The sequence below is a fragment of the Helicoverpa armigera genome, chromosome 3, assembly GCF_030705265.1.
Source record: "Helicoverpa armigera isolate CAAS_96S chromosome 3, ASM3070526v1, whole genome shotgun sequence".
NCBI lineage: Eukaryota > Metazoa > Arthropoda > Insecta > Lepidoptera > Noctuidae > Helicoverpa > Helicoverpa armigera.
The window spans coordinates 9,615,992-9,631,013 of NC_087122.1; the positions used below are offsets into that span (position 1 = coordinate 9,615,992).

At 37.3% G+C, this 15,022-nt stretch overlaps 2 protein-coding genes across 2 annotated transcripts; one reads left to right on the forward strand and one right to left on the reverse strand.

The window, feature by feature from the left end:
- The first annotated feature begins 97 nt into the window (after positions 1–97).
- On the forward strand, positions 98–11,296 carry LOC110377770 (WD repeat and HMG-box DNA-binding protein 1). Its single transcript, XM_049835937.2, has 16 exons — positions 98–373; positions 456–699; positions 772–1,018; positions 1,277–1,392; positions 1,935–2,103; positions 2,752–2,877; positions 3,272–3,485; positions 5,050–5,232; positions 6,215–6,377; positions 6,799–6,925; positions 7,630–7,838; positions 8,188–8,286; positions 8,575–8,697; positions 9,540–9,860; positions 10,129–10,272; positions 10,936–11,296. The coding sequence occupies exons 1-16, from the start codon at positions 297–299 to the stop codon at positions 11,200–11,202; spliced, it is 2,829 nt and encodes a 942-aa protein (XP_049691894.2). The 5' UTR covers positions 98–296; the 3' UTR covers positions 11,203–11,296.
- A 7-nt stretch (positions 11,297–11,303) lies between these two features.
- Positions 11,304–14,718, reverse strand: LOC110377771 (putative cystathionine gamma-lyase 2). Its single transcript, XM_049835938.2, has 9 exons — positions 14,478–14,718; positions 14,040–14,195; positions 13,580–13,776; positions 13,419–13,506; positions 12,988–13,255; positions 12,194–12,346; positions 11,876–12,050; positions 11,559–11,726; positions 11,304–11,377 (listed from the first exon to the last, which is right to left on the reverse strand). Exons 1-8 carry the CDS (start codon positions 14,616–14,618, stop codon positions 11,579–11,581), a joined length of 1,326 nt encoding a protein of 441 aa, XP_049691895.2. The 5' UTR covers positions 14,619–14,718; the 3' UTR covers positions 11,304–11,377; positions 11,559–11,578.
- Positions 14,719–15,022: the final 304 nt, after the last annotated feature.

The following is a 15,022-nucleotide window of genomic DNA, read 5'->3' on the forward strand; positions in this document are numbered from 1 at the left end:
TAACAATCTCTACTATTTTATATGTTAAATATCAATTATGACAATTAGGACAATATGTATAATTAATTCTACTATGTATATTTGTTAGGCTTAAATGCTTTTCATATCAACATGCACACTAAAAGCTCAAACGTTAAAGTTTGCGGAATTAACTACTTCTTCAATTGTTGCAGAATGTTTTCGCGCCAATTTGTAAAATAACCTGTCAAATAAAATAATTTGCAGGTTGCTTGTTGTTCGATTTCTAAAAATAAGTTTGTTTTGTTGAATATTGTGCTTTGTAATAAAAGTTTACTATGAAAATTGATAGCAAACCATTAAGATATGCCCATGCTGAAGGTCATACCGATGTCTGTTATACTGAAAATGGACAGTAAGTTGATTGTTTACTATTTATTGTGCTCAAAATTGGAGTAAGTTCAACTTTTATTTTCATGAAAATACGACATTTCCAGGCACATAGTAACATGTGGAAACGACGGTGATGTGAGAATATGGGTGGATATAGAAGACGACGATCCAAACTCACATTGTGTTGGAGAAAGTGCGCTTGCTGTGTGTTACAAAGATAAAAGACTGTATGTGGCAACTGACAATCATGTTGTTCAAGCCTATACGTTCCCTGCATTCGACAAAGATGGTATTGTTACCAGATTTACAGCTCCAGTCACACAAATCAAATCATCAAGTAAAATTGAGGTACCTAGTATTCTGTTTTTAACTAAAAGTTGTAATTCCAACATGAAGCTATTAAATTGCATAACTTTGTAGGCTTTGGGCTGTTCATCGGAGAATATGGAAGCTAAGTTGTGCAACCTGGAAGGGGGAGCACCATTATTTGTCATGAAAGAACACACAGGACCAGTTTTGAGCATAGCTATATGTCCACACATGAAGTATGCGAGCACTGCCTGCGGGGATGGCAACCTGAGAATATGGGACATAGACACACAGAAGATTGTGAAACAAGTTTCTTGCGTGCCAAAGATTAATACATTTTATGCTGCAAAAGTTTTATGTATGTCTTATTTTTCAAAAATATTCTATTTCCTTGTGTTATGAGGGTATCACACTTTTTCATGTGTCATCATGAAGAGTAAAATTGCAAAAACATCCTGGAAGGAAATGTGAATTATTCATCTATGAATTTTTGCTGATGCATCTTAGCTTACTAACTCTTGGGTATTTTCTCATAATAGGAGGAAATAATATGTTATGACAGTGAACCCACATTAGCTTTTTAATTGCTTTTTAACTAAAAAAGTCTGTTTTTCAGGTCGAATGGATTTTGAGCCTACTGAAGGAAAGTATTTGGCATACCCCAACAACCGAGAAATTATTTTATTAGACTGTGAAAGCTGGGGACAGAGGATGACATTTACACATAATTCGGTAGGTATTTAAATATGATACAATACTTTATAACACGAAACTATAAAATTCTGAAAACAAGAGACACATGTATCTACTAAGTTAATACTAGCTTTACCTTATGTAGTCTTTTTATTCTATTGGCAGTGATTCTTTTATGCCTGCTGAATACTGTGATCCCTCTGGTTGGCTTCTGCAAAAAGTAATATTATATAGCTGTATTTGTTGCCAACATTCAACTTGTTTTGCATCCTGGGTTTTAGCTGAGTTTTCCAATTTTGGTTGCTACTGTAACAAAGTAGGTAGTTAGGTTACTACACAAAGTTGTTTTCTAATGATCCCAATGTATTGTAATAATTAATCTTTTGATTCCAACTCTAGCTATAGGTTTTTTTAATTTAAGAAGTCTGTTAAAAAGAGATAACTGTACATGGATAAGAGATAGAATTTCTAATTTGAACGTGATTCCGCCAAAAGGTTTTTTCTGGGCTTCAATGTCAAAATAATTTTATTTCATTTAGTCCTTTACAAGCACTTATGAAGTTCTTTAATTCTGTTAACAGATAAAATGCCCGATATCTCAATGCATATTTTCACCATGTGGTGAGTATTTGGCCGGGAACACAGTTGCTGGACAAATTGCAGTATGGGAGATTGGCAGCGGAGCATGTATTGGCATTGTCGATCACCCCACGTCTCACAATGTTTCCGCCATGGCTTGGAACCCAAAGGGTACAAAAGATAACAATTTCCTTACTACTTACACATCTTGTTGAGGTTGCCATTATATCCAGTCGGCTACTACCACAATTGTTTAGCAAATAAACATAATGAATCAACGAGATGCAAATAAAGAATAAAATAGTTTTTTATATAGGCCCTGCCAATTTACATTATACATTTGACCTTGCCTACAAAACTTTGAAATAATTTCTGTACATTTCACTTACACAGTATAGAAACAAGGATATCACATTTCCCTCTCACTGCGAATAAGCTCACCATATAAACGTCTTTATCACATTATTGGCAGATGTCAAAGCTGCTGTAAATAAAGAGGTAATTTCACTCAAAAAGTAGAGCCTATTTCTGGATCTCATTTAAAGAATGGCCTCTCTATTCTTAAATTAAATGTGGATGGGTATTATCGGCACGGATATTGAGCCCTGACCTTCACCTGAAGAACCTTCACGCGCAGAAGCGATTTATTGGTTTATTGCCATGTGTACAGTGCGCAAAGCGATCCCCACTCTTCCGCCGAGAGCTCAATATCCGTGCCGGTAACTATAGTAATCAGTAAAATTTTTAAATAAATGCTCACTACAAAATATTTTGTCATAATTTATATATTTTAAAGTCATCATGATACTTACATTTCAGGTAATGGAGTACTGGCATACTGTGATGTGGCTGGTCAGCTAGGCATGTTGGTCAACTGTTACGGCAAAGATAGTACGGCAGCTGATAATAATGCTGATGATGTGGAAATGGTGGAGAGGGCAGACGGTAAGTGACATTTGAGAACTGAAGTTTTAATTGATTACCTAGAATTTATTTTCTCGCAACTAAATTATGTCCATAAGTACGTCCAATTAGCACCCCTAAAATGGTTTTGTGACAACAAAATGTTTGGCGAGAACTAAACCTTAGAGTAAATTCAGAGTCTTCGTTTACTTATACTATAATTAACTTATTATCTACTGCAAGTGTAATTACCATTTGCCAATTGGACGTAGTTATGCAGAAACTTACAAACTTCAAGTAGTTACAAACATTCTTGAGTCAGGTCAATACTTTCCTCAAGCTATTTTTCCGTAATTTTCCTGCACTTACTACTCCACAGTATTTCACATACATTACGTCATAACAGGATATTATTTGATTTATTTTTTTCCTTCAGACAATGACGACATCGTGGATGACTTGATAGAGAATTACGAGAGTGACGATGACAATGCGATATCGCTTCAGAAGATAAAGAATGAGACGTTAGGCGTGGTTGAGGATCACGGAGACTCGAGGCCGGCGTCCAGGCATCAGACTCCTGCACCTTCCACTGTACCTGCGCAGGCACCTTTCCAACCATCTTCAACACCCACGCATTTGGAGCATCGGTAAGTAATAACTATTCTATATAAAATTAAAGGCTCTGAATTTACTGAACTGATGTGATTGTTTTTTACTCTTGCAAAGCTACTTTCTTCTCGAGTAACATAGGCTATATTTATCACGGTATAGGCAGTAGTTCCCACGGGACGCGACAAAACGGCTCGTGTTTTATATAGATGATATGATTATTTATTTCTAAACTAGGTCTTGCTAGAGATTTCACTCGCTTCCTCAGGAACACTATTTCTCGTATGAGGATAAAACGTGGCATATACGTTATTCTGATGTATAAGCTACATTGCTGTGAATTTTTATTAAGATCCGTTCAGCCGTTTACGCGTGAGGAAGTTTGCCTTCACTATATTATTAGTGTGATAGTGTGATCTTCGATGACACGCATGCAACAAAGTGTGTGCTAAGTATGAATGTAGATGGATGGAGAGGAAGAGGAAGACCTAAGAAAAGATGGATGGATTGCCTGAAAGATGATATGAATAGGAAGGGAGTGAGTGTCAGTATGACGAGTGACAGGGGAAAATGGAAGAAAATGACATATTGCGTCGACCCCAAGTAAAATTTGGGAACAGGGCAGGAGAAAGAAGAAAAGTGTGATCTTCGATTTTGGTTGAAATCAATTCGCATGGGTTCTATTAAAGAAGACTACCATAAAAGAAAAAAAAAAACTATTTTCTAGCGAGGAGAATGGCGACGATCATTAGTGGTTTCTTTATGAGAAACTCTTGAAATTGTTTTTGAAACTTTCATAAATATGTGAATGATGAACTTCGTGTATAACTTTCGTCATATGTCATTTGTTTTGCACCGAAAATAGCTGTTACTCAGCAGGTCTTTGCTAGTTAGATAAAATATGCAAGTCTGATGTAATTCCTTGTGTTTACAATTTGACTGTAAACAAGATAAGTTATTCATTTACAGTAGATATAAACAGAAATCTATTTAGTTTGTCACTGACATTATGGCCCCTGAACCTTCCAATGTATTTATTCTAGATATCTTACCTTTACAAGGTACCTACATCTTTATCTAAATGCATTATTATTTACCATAATAGACGATACAAAGCGTAAGCTGGTTACTATCTCAAAGCAAAGTAAAATGTGTTTTTGATGTGCAACCTTTGACAGATAACAATAGAAACAATTTTACATATTTTCTTATAACTTGGGACCCTAATTATTACATGGTGCTGTCTTTGTCGATCGATCATGAGGTCGGCAACGCTTGGCGCGGTCTATTCATCGACGGGTCACTATATGCATCCGGTTAGACCCCAACATAGTTAGGATAATTCTAGGCAGATACAGGGGTGCCATTATTTAATGAAGATATTAGAAACCCATTCATTAGCATAACCTAAGACCATACTGGCAACTGTAACATTTTCTTCAAGTTGCTCCAAATCTGCTTGGTCTATGTAACTTTTGCCAGAATAGACCATCTCCGATAAGCACTGGTAGTTCGGCTCTGACCACCAGCTTTTTGTTTACGGCCTCACCATTCAAGAACAGGCACGCAGGTTTTAAGGTATCTTTTACATTTATTTTTTAGCTACATGTGTTGGAACGACATCGGCATCGTTCGCTGCCACACCGCTGAAAACGGCGAGTCGACCATAGACGTGGAATTCCATGACACTAACTTACACCACGGCATTCATCTGAACAACTATCTGAACCACACCATGGCGAGCTTGTCTTCTACGGTGGTGGCTTTGGCATGTGAAACACCGAGGTAAGATTTTCGTTATCTATACTTAATATCATAGAGCTGAAGAGTTTGTTGTTTGTGTGCTTTAACGCGCTAATCTCAGAAAATACTGGTCCGATTTAAAAAAATCTTTCAGTGTTAGATAGCCCATTTATCGAGGAAGGCTCCTTGTTATCAGAGTTCGTGCAGTGCTGGCAGAAGCTAGTCAACTTATAGCTTTTTAGTCATCAGCCTCATTATAGTCCCACTGCAGGACACAGACCTTTTCACACGGAAAAGGATCATATAATAATCACCTCGCTTACTCAATGCGGGTAGGTTTCGGATATGTAAGTCCCAGGTTTCCTTGAGATGTTTTCCTTCAACTTGTTTGTGATAATTTTTTATCCATCTGCAATCCCAAACAAAATGTTGTTTTGATTCTTTTTTGCATCTCGACTAAACTGGATAATGCCACTTTTTGTAAATCAATATCAACAATGATTCAATGAAAGAATGATGTTATATTCTGCTGTAATTATGTAATATACCAACTGAAATATTTTCCAGATCCCATTTTAGGTCTTGAAATCTTTAGTTTGTTTTTATTGAAGAACGGGTGTTTGGCAATTAAAATCCAACTACGTACTATATAGGATAGATTTTACAACCAAACTTCTTAGTACTTGCTATTACCTCATCATTAGCCTGATTTATCGGCTCTCTCAATAATGTTAGCCTCATGAATGTTGGCCACATACCGTCAGTTGCACAAAACTACATTAAAGTTAAAGCTTCTTTAAATCTATAGCTGACTGTTTTTTTGTCAACGAGATAAAAAATGTCAGCAATAGATTTAATGAAGCTTTAATTTTAATGAAGCTTTGTGCAATTGGCGGTAGTGTACTATTAAATATGAATATGTATGATTGGCCATTTGAGACTTTACAGACAAGGTTTACTCAAGATGATATTACTATTACCTTAACCGAAAGAGTCTCCCAATAGATGCCTACTTCTTCCCCAGTAAGCTAGTGTGCATATCACTAGTAGGCAGCAGTAAGGAGTGGACGTCCAGCATGCCGGACACGGAGGAGATCCTGTGTGTGTCGGCGGGCGCGGGGGTGGTCGCCGTGGCCACCAACGCGAGGCTGCTCAGGATGTTCACTCCCATGGGGACACAGAGACAGGTAACATAGATGTATAGCATATTGTGGTGATGGTTGTGAAAATGAGATGTGCAAATATGATGTTGTTTTGTAAAGAACTGAGTCTGAGTAAAAATGATAAAGGATAAAAACAATAAAATGATGCAACTTTTTACTCCTGTGTATCGTATATTTTCATCACACCAACTTCTAAAAAGAGGTCCTTAATTTGACCCGTATGTATGTTTGCGCGCGATTATCTCACGCTAGGTCTGTTTGTCATTTATCAAACTTATGAGTAATTAGGAGTAGGTTCTAGGTATATTATTAAAATGGGTTTGTTGTAATGACACTGAATGCCTCAGGACCTACAGTTGGAAAAAAGGAGTACTTAACAAAAAAACATACCAATAATTATAGAAAGTCTTCAAGTTTTTACCTAAAACAAAAAACATGTTTTCAGGTGATATCCCTGGCTGGTCCAGTAGTGTCTCTAGGAGCGTTCAACACAGCAGTATTAGCCGTCTACCACAGCACGGACCCAGGCTACACAGACCAACATCTAGCTATGGACATCATTGCTATGAATGGTAATATTTTGTTTTAATAATAATAATTTATTTATGTTTTCCTTAAATCTAGTATGTTGTTGTAATGTTTTATAGTTGTTTAGGGTTTTTTTGAGGTATGCGTTGTTTCCCTAAGCATCATCAATCAAGTTAATCACTTGACAGCAAATACTCTCTTACTTGGAAACTATACGTACTTCCTTTATTGATGTAATAAGTACTTCCTCTTGGTTTTTACATGCAGTTACTCAGTAACGCAGCTGAACCAATTAGAATGAATCTTGATGTAAAGATAGACGTTAACATGGATAAGATACACGTAATAGTTCTCTAGGGAATCAGCTGGAATTGCGGGAAATACGTAGTAACTATCTTCTGCGCGTTTTCACTCGTCCGCACCCAGCGTACCGTGGGAATTACTCCATGCAACCCAACCTACAGCTTTCTTTGATAAATGGGCTATCTAACACTGAAATAGTTTTCAAATCAGTCCACAACCTAAGATTAGTGCATCCAAACAAACTCTTCAGAATGACGGCGGCTGTTCTCATATAACGAGATTAGCCAACTGCGCAGGACATATTATAGTGCACTAGCATTTGCGCAGACACTAGTGCACTCACTATTCCTTCACTCTCGTAGCCCGATGGGACGACAATCTGACACGATCGGAGTCTTCAGAATACCAATGATTATAAATATAAATAACATAATACTAATTACAGGTCGTCAAGTCCGCAGTAAAACAGTCCCTCTACCGCTAACCCCAAGCTCTAAGCTCGCTTGGCTCGGTACCACAGATGTAGGGTCCCCTTGTGCTTACGATAACTCGGGCATGTTGCGTCTGTATGATGTCGCTAGCGGAGTGTGGATGCCTGTCTGTGATACTACCAGCCATTCTAAGGGTGCCTCCGATTCCTGGTTTATTGTTTCTGTGAGTATTTTTTGATCATTTAATAGGCATTATTTTTTAAAAGGTATCGTGAATGAGAGAATGTCCTCCTCTCCTAAAAGATGGTTGTTTCTTTTCTTAAATCTCCAGTAATCGACTTCTTTATGATTTCTTCCAATATTGTATCTATTGTTTTGCTTTCTAGATCTAGGAATTTGACAGTATGTACAGTGTCAGTAATGTAAGGGGCTAACGATAAAACTCGATTTCTTCTAAGCAAATCAACAGATAAATGCAATATTGGGAACGGCCCTTAGTAGTTTGGTATTTAGTAATATATATTTTTTTAAGTAAATGTTTAATAACTAATGGTAGTATTCTATTTTTGCAGGTAAGTGAAGCAACTCAAAAAGTTCGCGCCATACTGTGCCGAGGCGCTTCGTTCCCGGCCACTGCACCCAAGCCCATCGTTGCTGAACTTGGAATACAGGTAAGTTTTCCTTTATAAATCAACGTGTATAGTCATAGACCCTAAAGTAGTATTTTTTTCTAGTTTTCACAATATTTTATAGAACTAACAATAATAGAACATCTGTGAAAATTACGACATAACTATCACGGTTTATGAGGTACAGCCTGGTGACTGAAGGACGGACAGTGAAATTTTAGAAATGGGATCTCTATTTTCAGTTTGGGTACCCTAGAAACACATTTTTAACCTGTTTATTATTATTTCAATAGTAAATGCCTCCTTATTTATTCAATTTCTGTATTTCAGATACCTCTTTGCGATATGGACATAGAAAAGAGTCAGTACGAAGAACAGCTAGTTCGATGGGCTCACACTACTGCAGACGTCGACGTCAAAACTGCGCGGGAGACTGCCCTCAAACTATTCGCGGTAAGTTTACCTATAATCAAACACAAAAAACATTAAAAAAATAATTTCCGCCAACGGTTTTACCGAGACCCAAGGAAACAACACCTTTACTCGTATCGAAAAAGTATTCTATGACTACTGATGATAAGCAACCTCAACACCAATTTTCAACCACATCTGTTCAGTCGTTTTTGAGTTAGAAGTAATGTAACTAACACTACTTTAGATAGTAGCGAAACAGTACCTAAAAACGTTAAAGTAAATAAGATATAAAACATTCACCTTTCACCATTTCATGTGTTTTTGCTTGTAAACATTCATTGAATAATGTAATAAATTATATCACACGAGTTTGCGTAATACACGTGCCATATCATGCGAACAACAAGATACATACTATGTTTACATCATAAAGACAACTGTTGATTTCTTTAGACTATGACGTATTTAACGTTGAATAAATAATGTATATTGTTATGCAGTAACGGTGACTTTGTTATCCCGGTCAACAAACTCAGAGGTAAAATAAAGCTGGAATTTGAAGTCAAGCTGTATAATCCTCAAATAACTTTGCCCCTCTGCAGTCAGCCACTATAAGTCTCGCGCACGCGCAGTAGTGTTCTGTCGAAGAGTGTATGACTGTATGTCAAAATAAAAACTCGGTTCATCGCTATTTTATAGCTGGAATATTAACGGTTTTACAATATTATTTAAGACTAGCTGTTTCCCACGGTTTCACCCGCGTCCCGCGGGAACTTCTTCCCATACTTGGATAAATGAAAATATAGCATAGACTAATGCAAATCATTCCTCTTTATAATATAATGTATAATTTATAAATAATCCTCAAAAAATCATTACAGCTCGCATGCCGCAGCGAAATCGAACAAAGAGCGTTAGAACTAATGGAATTACTGAAAGACGACCGCTTACTCCCTCTAGCGGCTAAATACGCGTCAAGGCTTGGCCGAGTGCACTTGGCTGATAAACTGACGAACTTGGCCGAAACCTGGGACAAGGAGGCTGATAAACTGAACGTAGCTCAAAACTCGCATTTCCAAGAATTGGACACGCAAGAAACTTATGACGTCACGAACACGGAGCAGGATTTGAACGCCAGTCTTATAATACCTCAGAAAGTTAAGGAGAAGAAAGTTGAGAGTGAAACCGCGCTTAGACCTGTTGTAAGTACCTATACCAGCCTTAATATTGTTTTAAAACTAGCTTTTCTTGCGGTATTATCCGCTTCTAGAGGAAACTAGTTTAGGCAATAGGACAAGAATAGCATATATTTTATAAGCTATATTTCTGTCTAGTTTTGTGTGTGCTTGAACAAAAAAACATTCTTAGTGTAACGAAGTAAGCGTTAGACGAATGCTTTATTAATTTACGACTATTTTGCTATTTAACAGCACGGTATATATAATATATTTAACTCATTTATTTTTCCAGCCTATAATATCTTCGCCTGGCAGAGCTCGAAATATTTTCAAAAAGAAAGCAACTAGTTCTAAGGACGCTCAGAGTCCTCTCAGTCTGACTGATAGAACTCTAGTGGAAGTACACAGACCCGCCGATACCTCTGAAAATGATGACGTAAGTTTTTTATAATGATGATGATGATGTCCTCCTAGCCGATTATCGGCTACGGCGGCTGTTCTCATGTAAGGAGATTAGCCAACCACGCAGGACATATTATAGTGCACGAGCATTTGCGCAGACACAGGTGCACTCACTATTCCTTCACTCTCATAACCCGATGGGACGGCAATTCGACACGACCGGAGAGAGATCAGGCGCAGGACCGACATTTACGTGCTCTCCGATGCACGGGTGTATCAATCACCAGCTTCCAGGCTCCGGGCTGCTTTGTGAAAGTCTTCTAAAACCCACAAAGCGATTTCGGCCCGACTCGGGAATCGAACCCGAGACCTCGTGCTCAGCAGCCGCACTTGCGACAGCTAGACCAACGAGGCAGTTTTATAATAGTTCCTAACGAGGTAGTTTTATAATAGTTCCTTAAATGATAAAATTCTTTAAAAATATCTTTTCTGATAATGTAGTACGTACATATCTTAAATACTCGATAATCGTTGATTTTTCGCAAAGTCATCATTCACGGTACAACAAAAATAGCAAAATAGATTAAGATAATGTCATGGTGTTTCGTAACGTTCTGCAATAATACCGCAATTTTCATTTTCTTGCTATACATACATATATGACTTGCAAAAAACTACATACTCACCTTTTTTCCAGCCTTTAACACCTTTAGAAGGTGAAACATTCGTAGACTGGTTTACAAGAAAGAAAAGTGTTCTAGAAAAACAAAACCCGGAACTTGGTCCCTCAGAACTTACGCGACACGGTATCAAACTTTTCAAGACTGTTCAAGGCAAGGCCGCTACCAATGAAAATGGCCCAAAAAGGAAATTAGATGAAGAAACCAACGGAACAGATATCCAAGTGACTAACGCCCCAAAACAATCCAAACTCAGTGCCTTTGCCTTCCAAAAGAAAACATAATCATAGTTTATAAGCGGTTTTAATCATGTTTTACAATTAACTTAATTTAAGAAATAAAAAAAGATTTTATCTCAATAAATGCATTTGAATGAGTCATGTTAGTTTCAATTTACGTTCTAACAAGACTTTGTCTTAAAGCCGTGCTGATGTATGATTTTGTATTCATTTCAACTGACTGAAAGAAAAACACACTTAGGATAAAATTGTTGCAAAAAGCAAAGTATGCACACATTATACAATATTGAATATTGTTGAACAATATTAGTACCTATTATAAAGAATGCTCTGCAAAAATAGACCGTAGAAACCTAATAGTAAAATAGATTTTCTTTAGTATAACGTAAAAACTTATTTACCCGCATTTTAGTAATAGGTATTATCCAAATGCTATTCTGAGTGCTCTGTCCAAGTCTTCTAGAAGGTCTAAAACATCTTCCAACCCAACTGAAATCCTTACGAGCGAATTTGTAATACCAAGAGCAAGCCTGTCTTTTTCCGGGATGAAGGCATGTGTCATTAACCATCTAGAAACATGAAGTTAAACTTAATTCTTAATATCATGTCTGTCATACATAACAACAGATGCTTATTTTAAATGAATTCTACATATATTTTATATAGTTTACGTAAGACAGGCCCCGAAATTCTGATATCTGAGAAAAAAGTCACTCACGGTATTTCCGCCAAGCTCTCATATCCTCCCAAACTCACAGACAAAGTAAAAACTTTGAGAGCGTATAAAAACTTCTTCGACTCTTTTAGACCACCGCAGTGCCTAAAACTAAAGACTCCCGAATGACCACTCATTTGCCTTCTGCCAAGGTCATGATTCGGGTGCGTCGGAAGTCCTGTAATAATGACAAGTCCTATCAAATACTTCTTCCAGTCATAAACTTTCTAAATATGGGCTTGTGGGTATATCATTATTTTCGATGCATAAAAAATATTCTATCGTCCTCGTATAAAACACATTTTTTATATAATAAATTACCTGGGTGCAGTACTTCAACAATCTTGGGATGCATATCTAACCAGCCAGCTACAAGCAAGGCTGACTCCTTGTGCCGTTCCATACGCAAAGGCAATGTTTTCAAACTTCTGTTAACCATATAACAATCGAATGGAGATGGCACGATTCCCGCCACTGAAAATATTTCATAGACATAGGTATTCACGACCCCCGGTATGAACTTTTTAGCCATGATTTGGTGTTTTTACAAAGGCATCGGTCGTTTTATTTCTTCATCGAATACCACCTACATATGTACGTAACACATAAATATTTGCGTATCGTTACTTCACTTTTCCGTATGTATCACGTGTTGATATCTAAGCCATGACAATCGATTTCCTCCTCATCACGTCATGCTTGTCGTCATGAAGTACCTAGCTACTTGGTACATTGTTGAGAATTAGTAACGCGATGCTACATAACGTTAAACAATTTGCAAGTCATACTAGTTCAACCAGTTACAATAACTCGTTATTATTTTATAAACGCTAATTTTCTCTACGTCATCGTCATCGTCTACCTACTGCAATCATTTCCGGATGACATCATTATACGTCCGTCTTCATATAATTTCACAATATTTAAAAAAATACTATTTATCTAGCTAGATTATAACAGAACGATCCAGCTGCGCTCCGGTATTATGTATATTATGTATCTTCCTAATGATTCGCTTTATCTATTTGGGGGTTTATAGCCAACAGGCAGACGCGACGTAGGTCTTTGAGTTAGGCATTCGCTTGTAAGATGCAGTAATTACTAAAGGCACTTACCGCATTGCAAATGTTTAAGCTTATCCGCTATTATGTCATCGTTAACAAGGATTGCACCCATCACAACATCGGTGAGGCCAGTTAAATACTTTGTTATAGAGTACAGAACTATGTCGGCGCCGAATTTCAAAGGCTTTTGCAAGTAAGGTGTCAGGAATGTGTTATCCACGACGACTATTATATCACCACGACTCTTTGCTGCTTTGGCGACCGCAGCAATATCAATAACTTTCAGGACGGGGTTTGTTGGCGTCTCAAAGAAAACCATCTGAAAATATATGCACATGACTGGGTGGGTACTACAAAGTTTTAATCGATATAAAAAAAAATCAAGGTAGAAAGAACCCCAATAAGTTCAAAACAATCTGAAATCAAATTGGAACGTATTCCCTTTCCATGTAGTAATTGCGTGAAAATAAATGCATAGGTACCTTAGTATTTGATTTGATGGATTTCTCTAAATTTCCAGGTACTGATAAATCCGTAAACGTAACTTCAATGTCCATTTTGTTGCTTTTACTGTAATTAAGCACATCTACCTGAGAATTTTTCAATATCATTATTGGTTTGCTTTTGTTGCATTTTATCTCACCTAAAAAGGCTACGTGTCGCGCCGTCGACGTCGTTCATTACAACTATATGCTGGCCTTTTTTGAGTAGTAAGATGGCGGTGGTGATTGCTCCCATACCAGAAGCGAAAGTAAAGCAATGTTTTGCTCCTTCTAAGGCTGCAAAACAGGCTTCTAAAGTATTCCTCGATGGATTTCCTGCTTTTGAATAAACACAGGCCTAGAAAATAGTAGATAAATCTATTTAAATTTGAAAGTTCTCATGATTCAACGGAGGTAGGCATGGCAAGTCACAGAAAATTAAAATTTTAGGAATAATTACTGTACTTACGTACCGTGACGATACGTAGTTACCACGAAAAACCTTTAACCGTTCAATTCTAAGTACGTATATAGAGACATATTTCAGTGAAGATAAGTCTGTCAACTTTAAATCTGTTAGTAGGTACTTACTTAGGTAGTAGGTATCTACATATAACTTACCTTAGATGCACTAGGGCCTGGGCCTGGTTGTTTGAAAGAACTGGACATCGTGACTGGAGGCGTGACTGAGAGGCAGTCCCACTTATCCGAGCTTCGACCAGCGAGCATGGCAGTTGTTGTGTCACTTGCTGCTGACTCAAGGAGTCCTTGTTGCGACTGAATTTGGACAAATTGTTAACGTAATATGTTCGTTTTTCGACGTACACCCATAGGTACAGACGACTTTGTAAGACAGATCTTTTTGGCATCAACTACGCAGCGCACCGCACATCGTTGTTGGTTGGGTAACCATAACTAAGAATCTGTAACTGACTGACCATTTCGTTGATAGCAATGGCTTTGTTCTTATTGAAAACCAGTTTGTTCTTCGCAAAGTATTTTGTTAATTGATGAAATTGTGATATAATTTAATAGGTTAGGTAACATTTGAGTACTTACACATTTCGCACTGCTTGATGTTGTTTCATGCAGCCTTAAATCGGTTAATGATTGCCGTGAAATCATTAGTGATAAAATTAAATCATATACTAGTACTCGACCAGCCACGATTGGGTCCACGGTGGCGTGGTGGTAAGGCATATTGCTCAAAACATTGTAGGGTGGGTTTTGTAGATCATTTTCAGCATAGGTATTTTAATAATAGGTATTATATAAGGTATTTTAGTTCCACACACTCCATGGACCCTGAAATACAGATTCTTTACTTACTGCATACAGTTACCACGTCAAATATTTCAAAGACGAGCCCTAAAGTCGCTACACTGATGTTTTATTTTATATAATCCAAAAATACTGAACCAATTCAAAAATAGTTTCATGTTAGGAAGGCTTAGTAGAAACGGGTAAGCCGATAGTGAAATTAAAACAGAAATAAAGTATACCTTAAAGCCGCATGGTCCAGTTATTTACTCAAAATAAATAAAGAAAACTGTATAAAACCTACCAGATATAACAACCAGAACGCGTAGAATAACATGTTAAAA

Coding starts and splice junctions, on each gene's coding strand:
- LOC110377771 (XM_049835938.2), bottom strand. CDS start 14,618: ATGCCTTACCACCACGCCACCGTGGACCCAATCGTGGCTGGTCGAGTA. Junction 13,507..13,579: donor GCGACACGTAGCCTTTTTAG/GTGAGATAAAAT, acceptor GCTTAATTACAG/TAAAAGCAACAAAATGGACA. Junction 13,256..13,418: donor CCATCAAATCAAATACTAAG/GTACCTATGCAT, acceptor ATATATTTTCAG/ATGGTTTTCTTTGAGACGCC.
- LOC110377770 (XM_049835937.2), top strand. CDS start 297: ATGAAAATTGATAGCAAACCATTAAGATATGCCCATGCTGAAGGTCAT. Junction 374..455: donor TGTTATACTGAAAATGGACA/GTAAGTTGATTG, acceptor CGACATTTCCAG/GCACATAGTAACATGTGGAA. Junction 2,104..2,751: donor CATGGCTTGGAACCCAAAGG/GTACAAAAGATA, acceptor CTTACATTTCAG/GTAATGGAGTACTGGCATAC.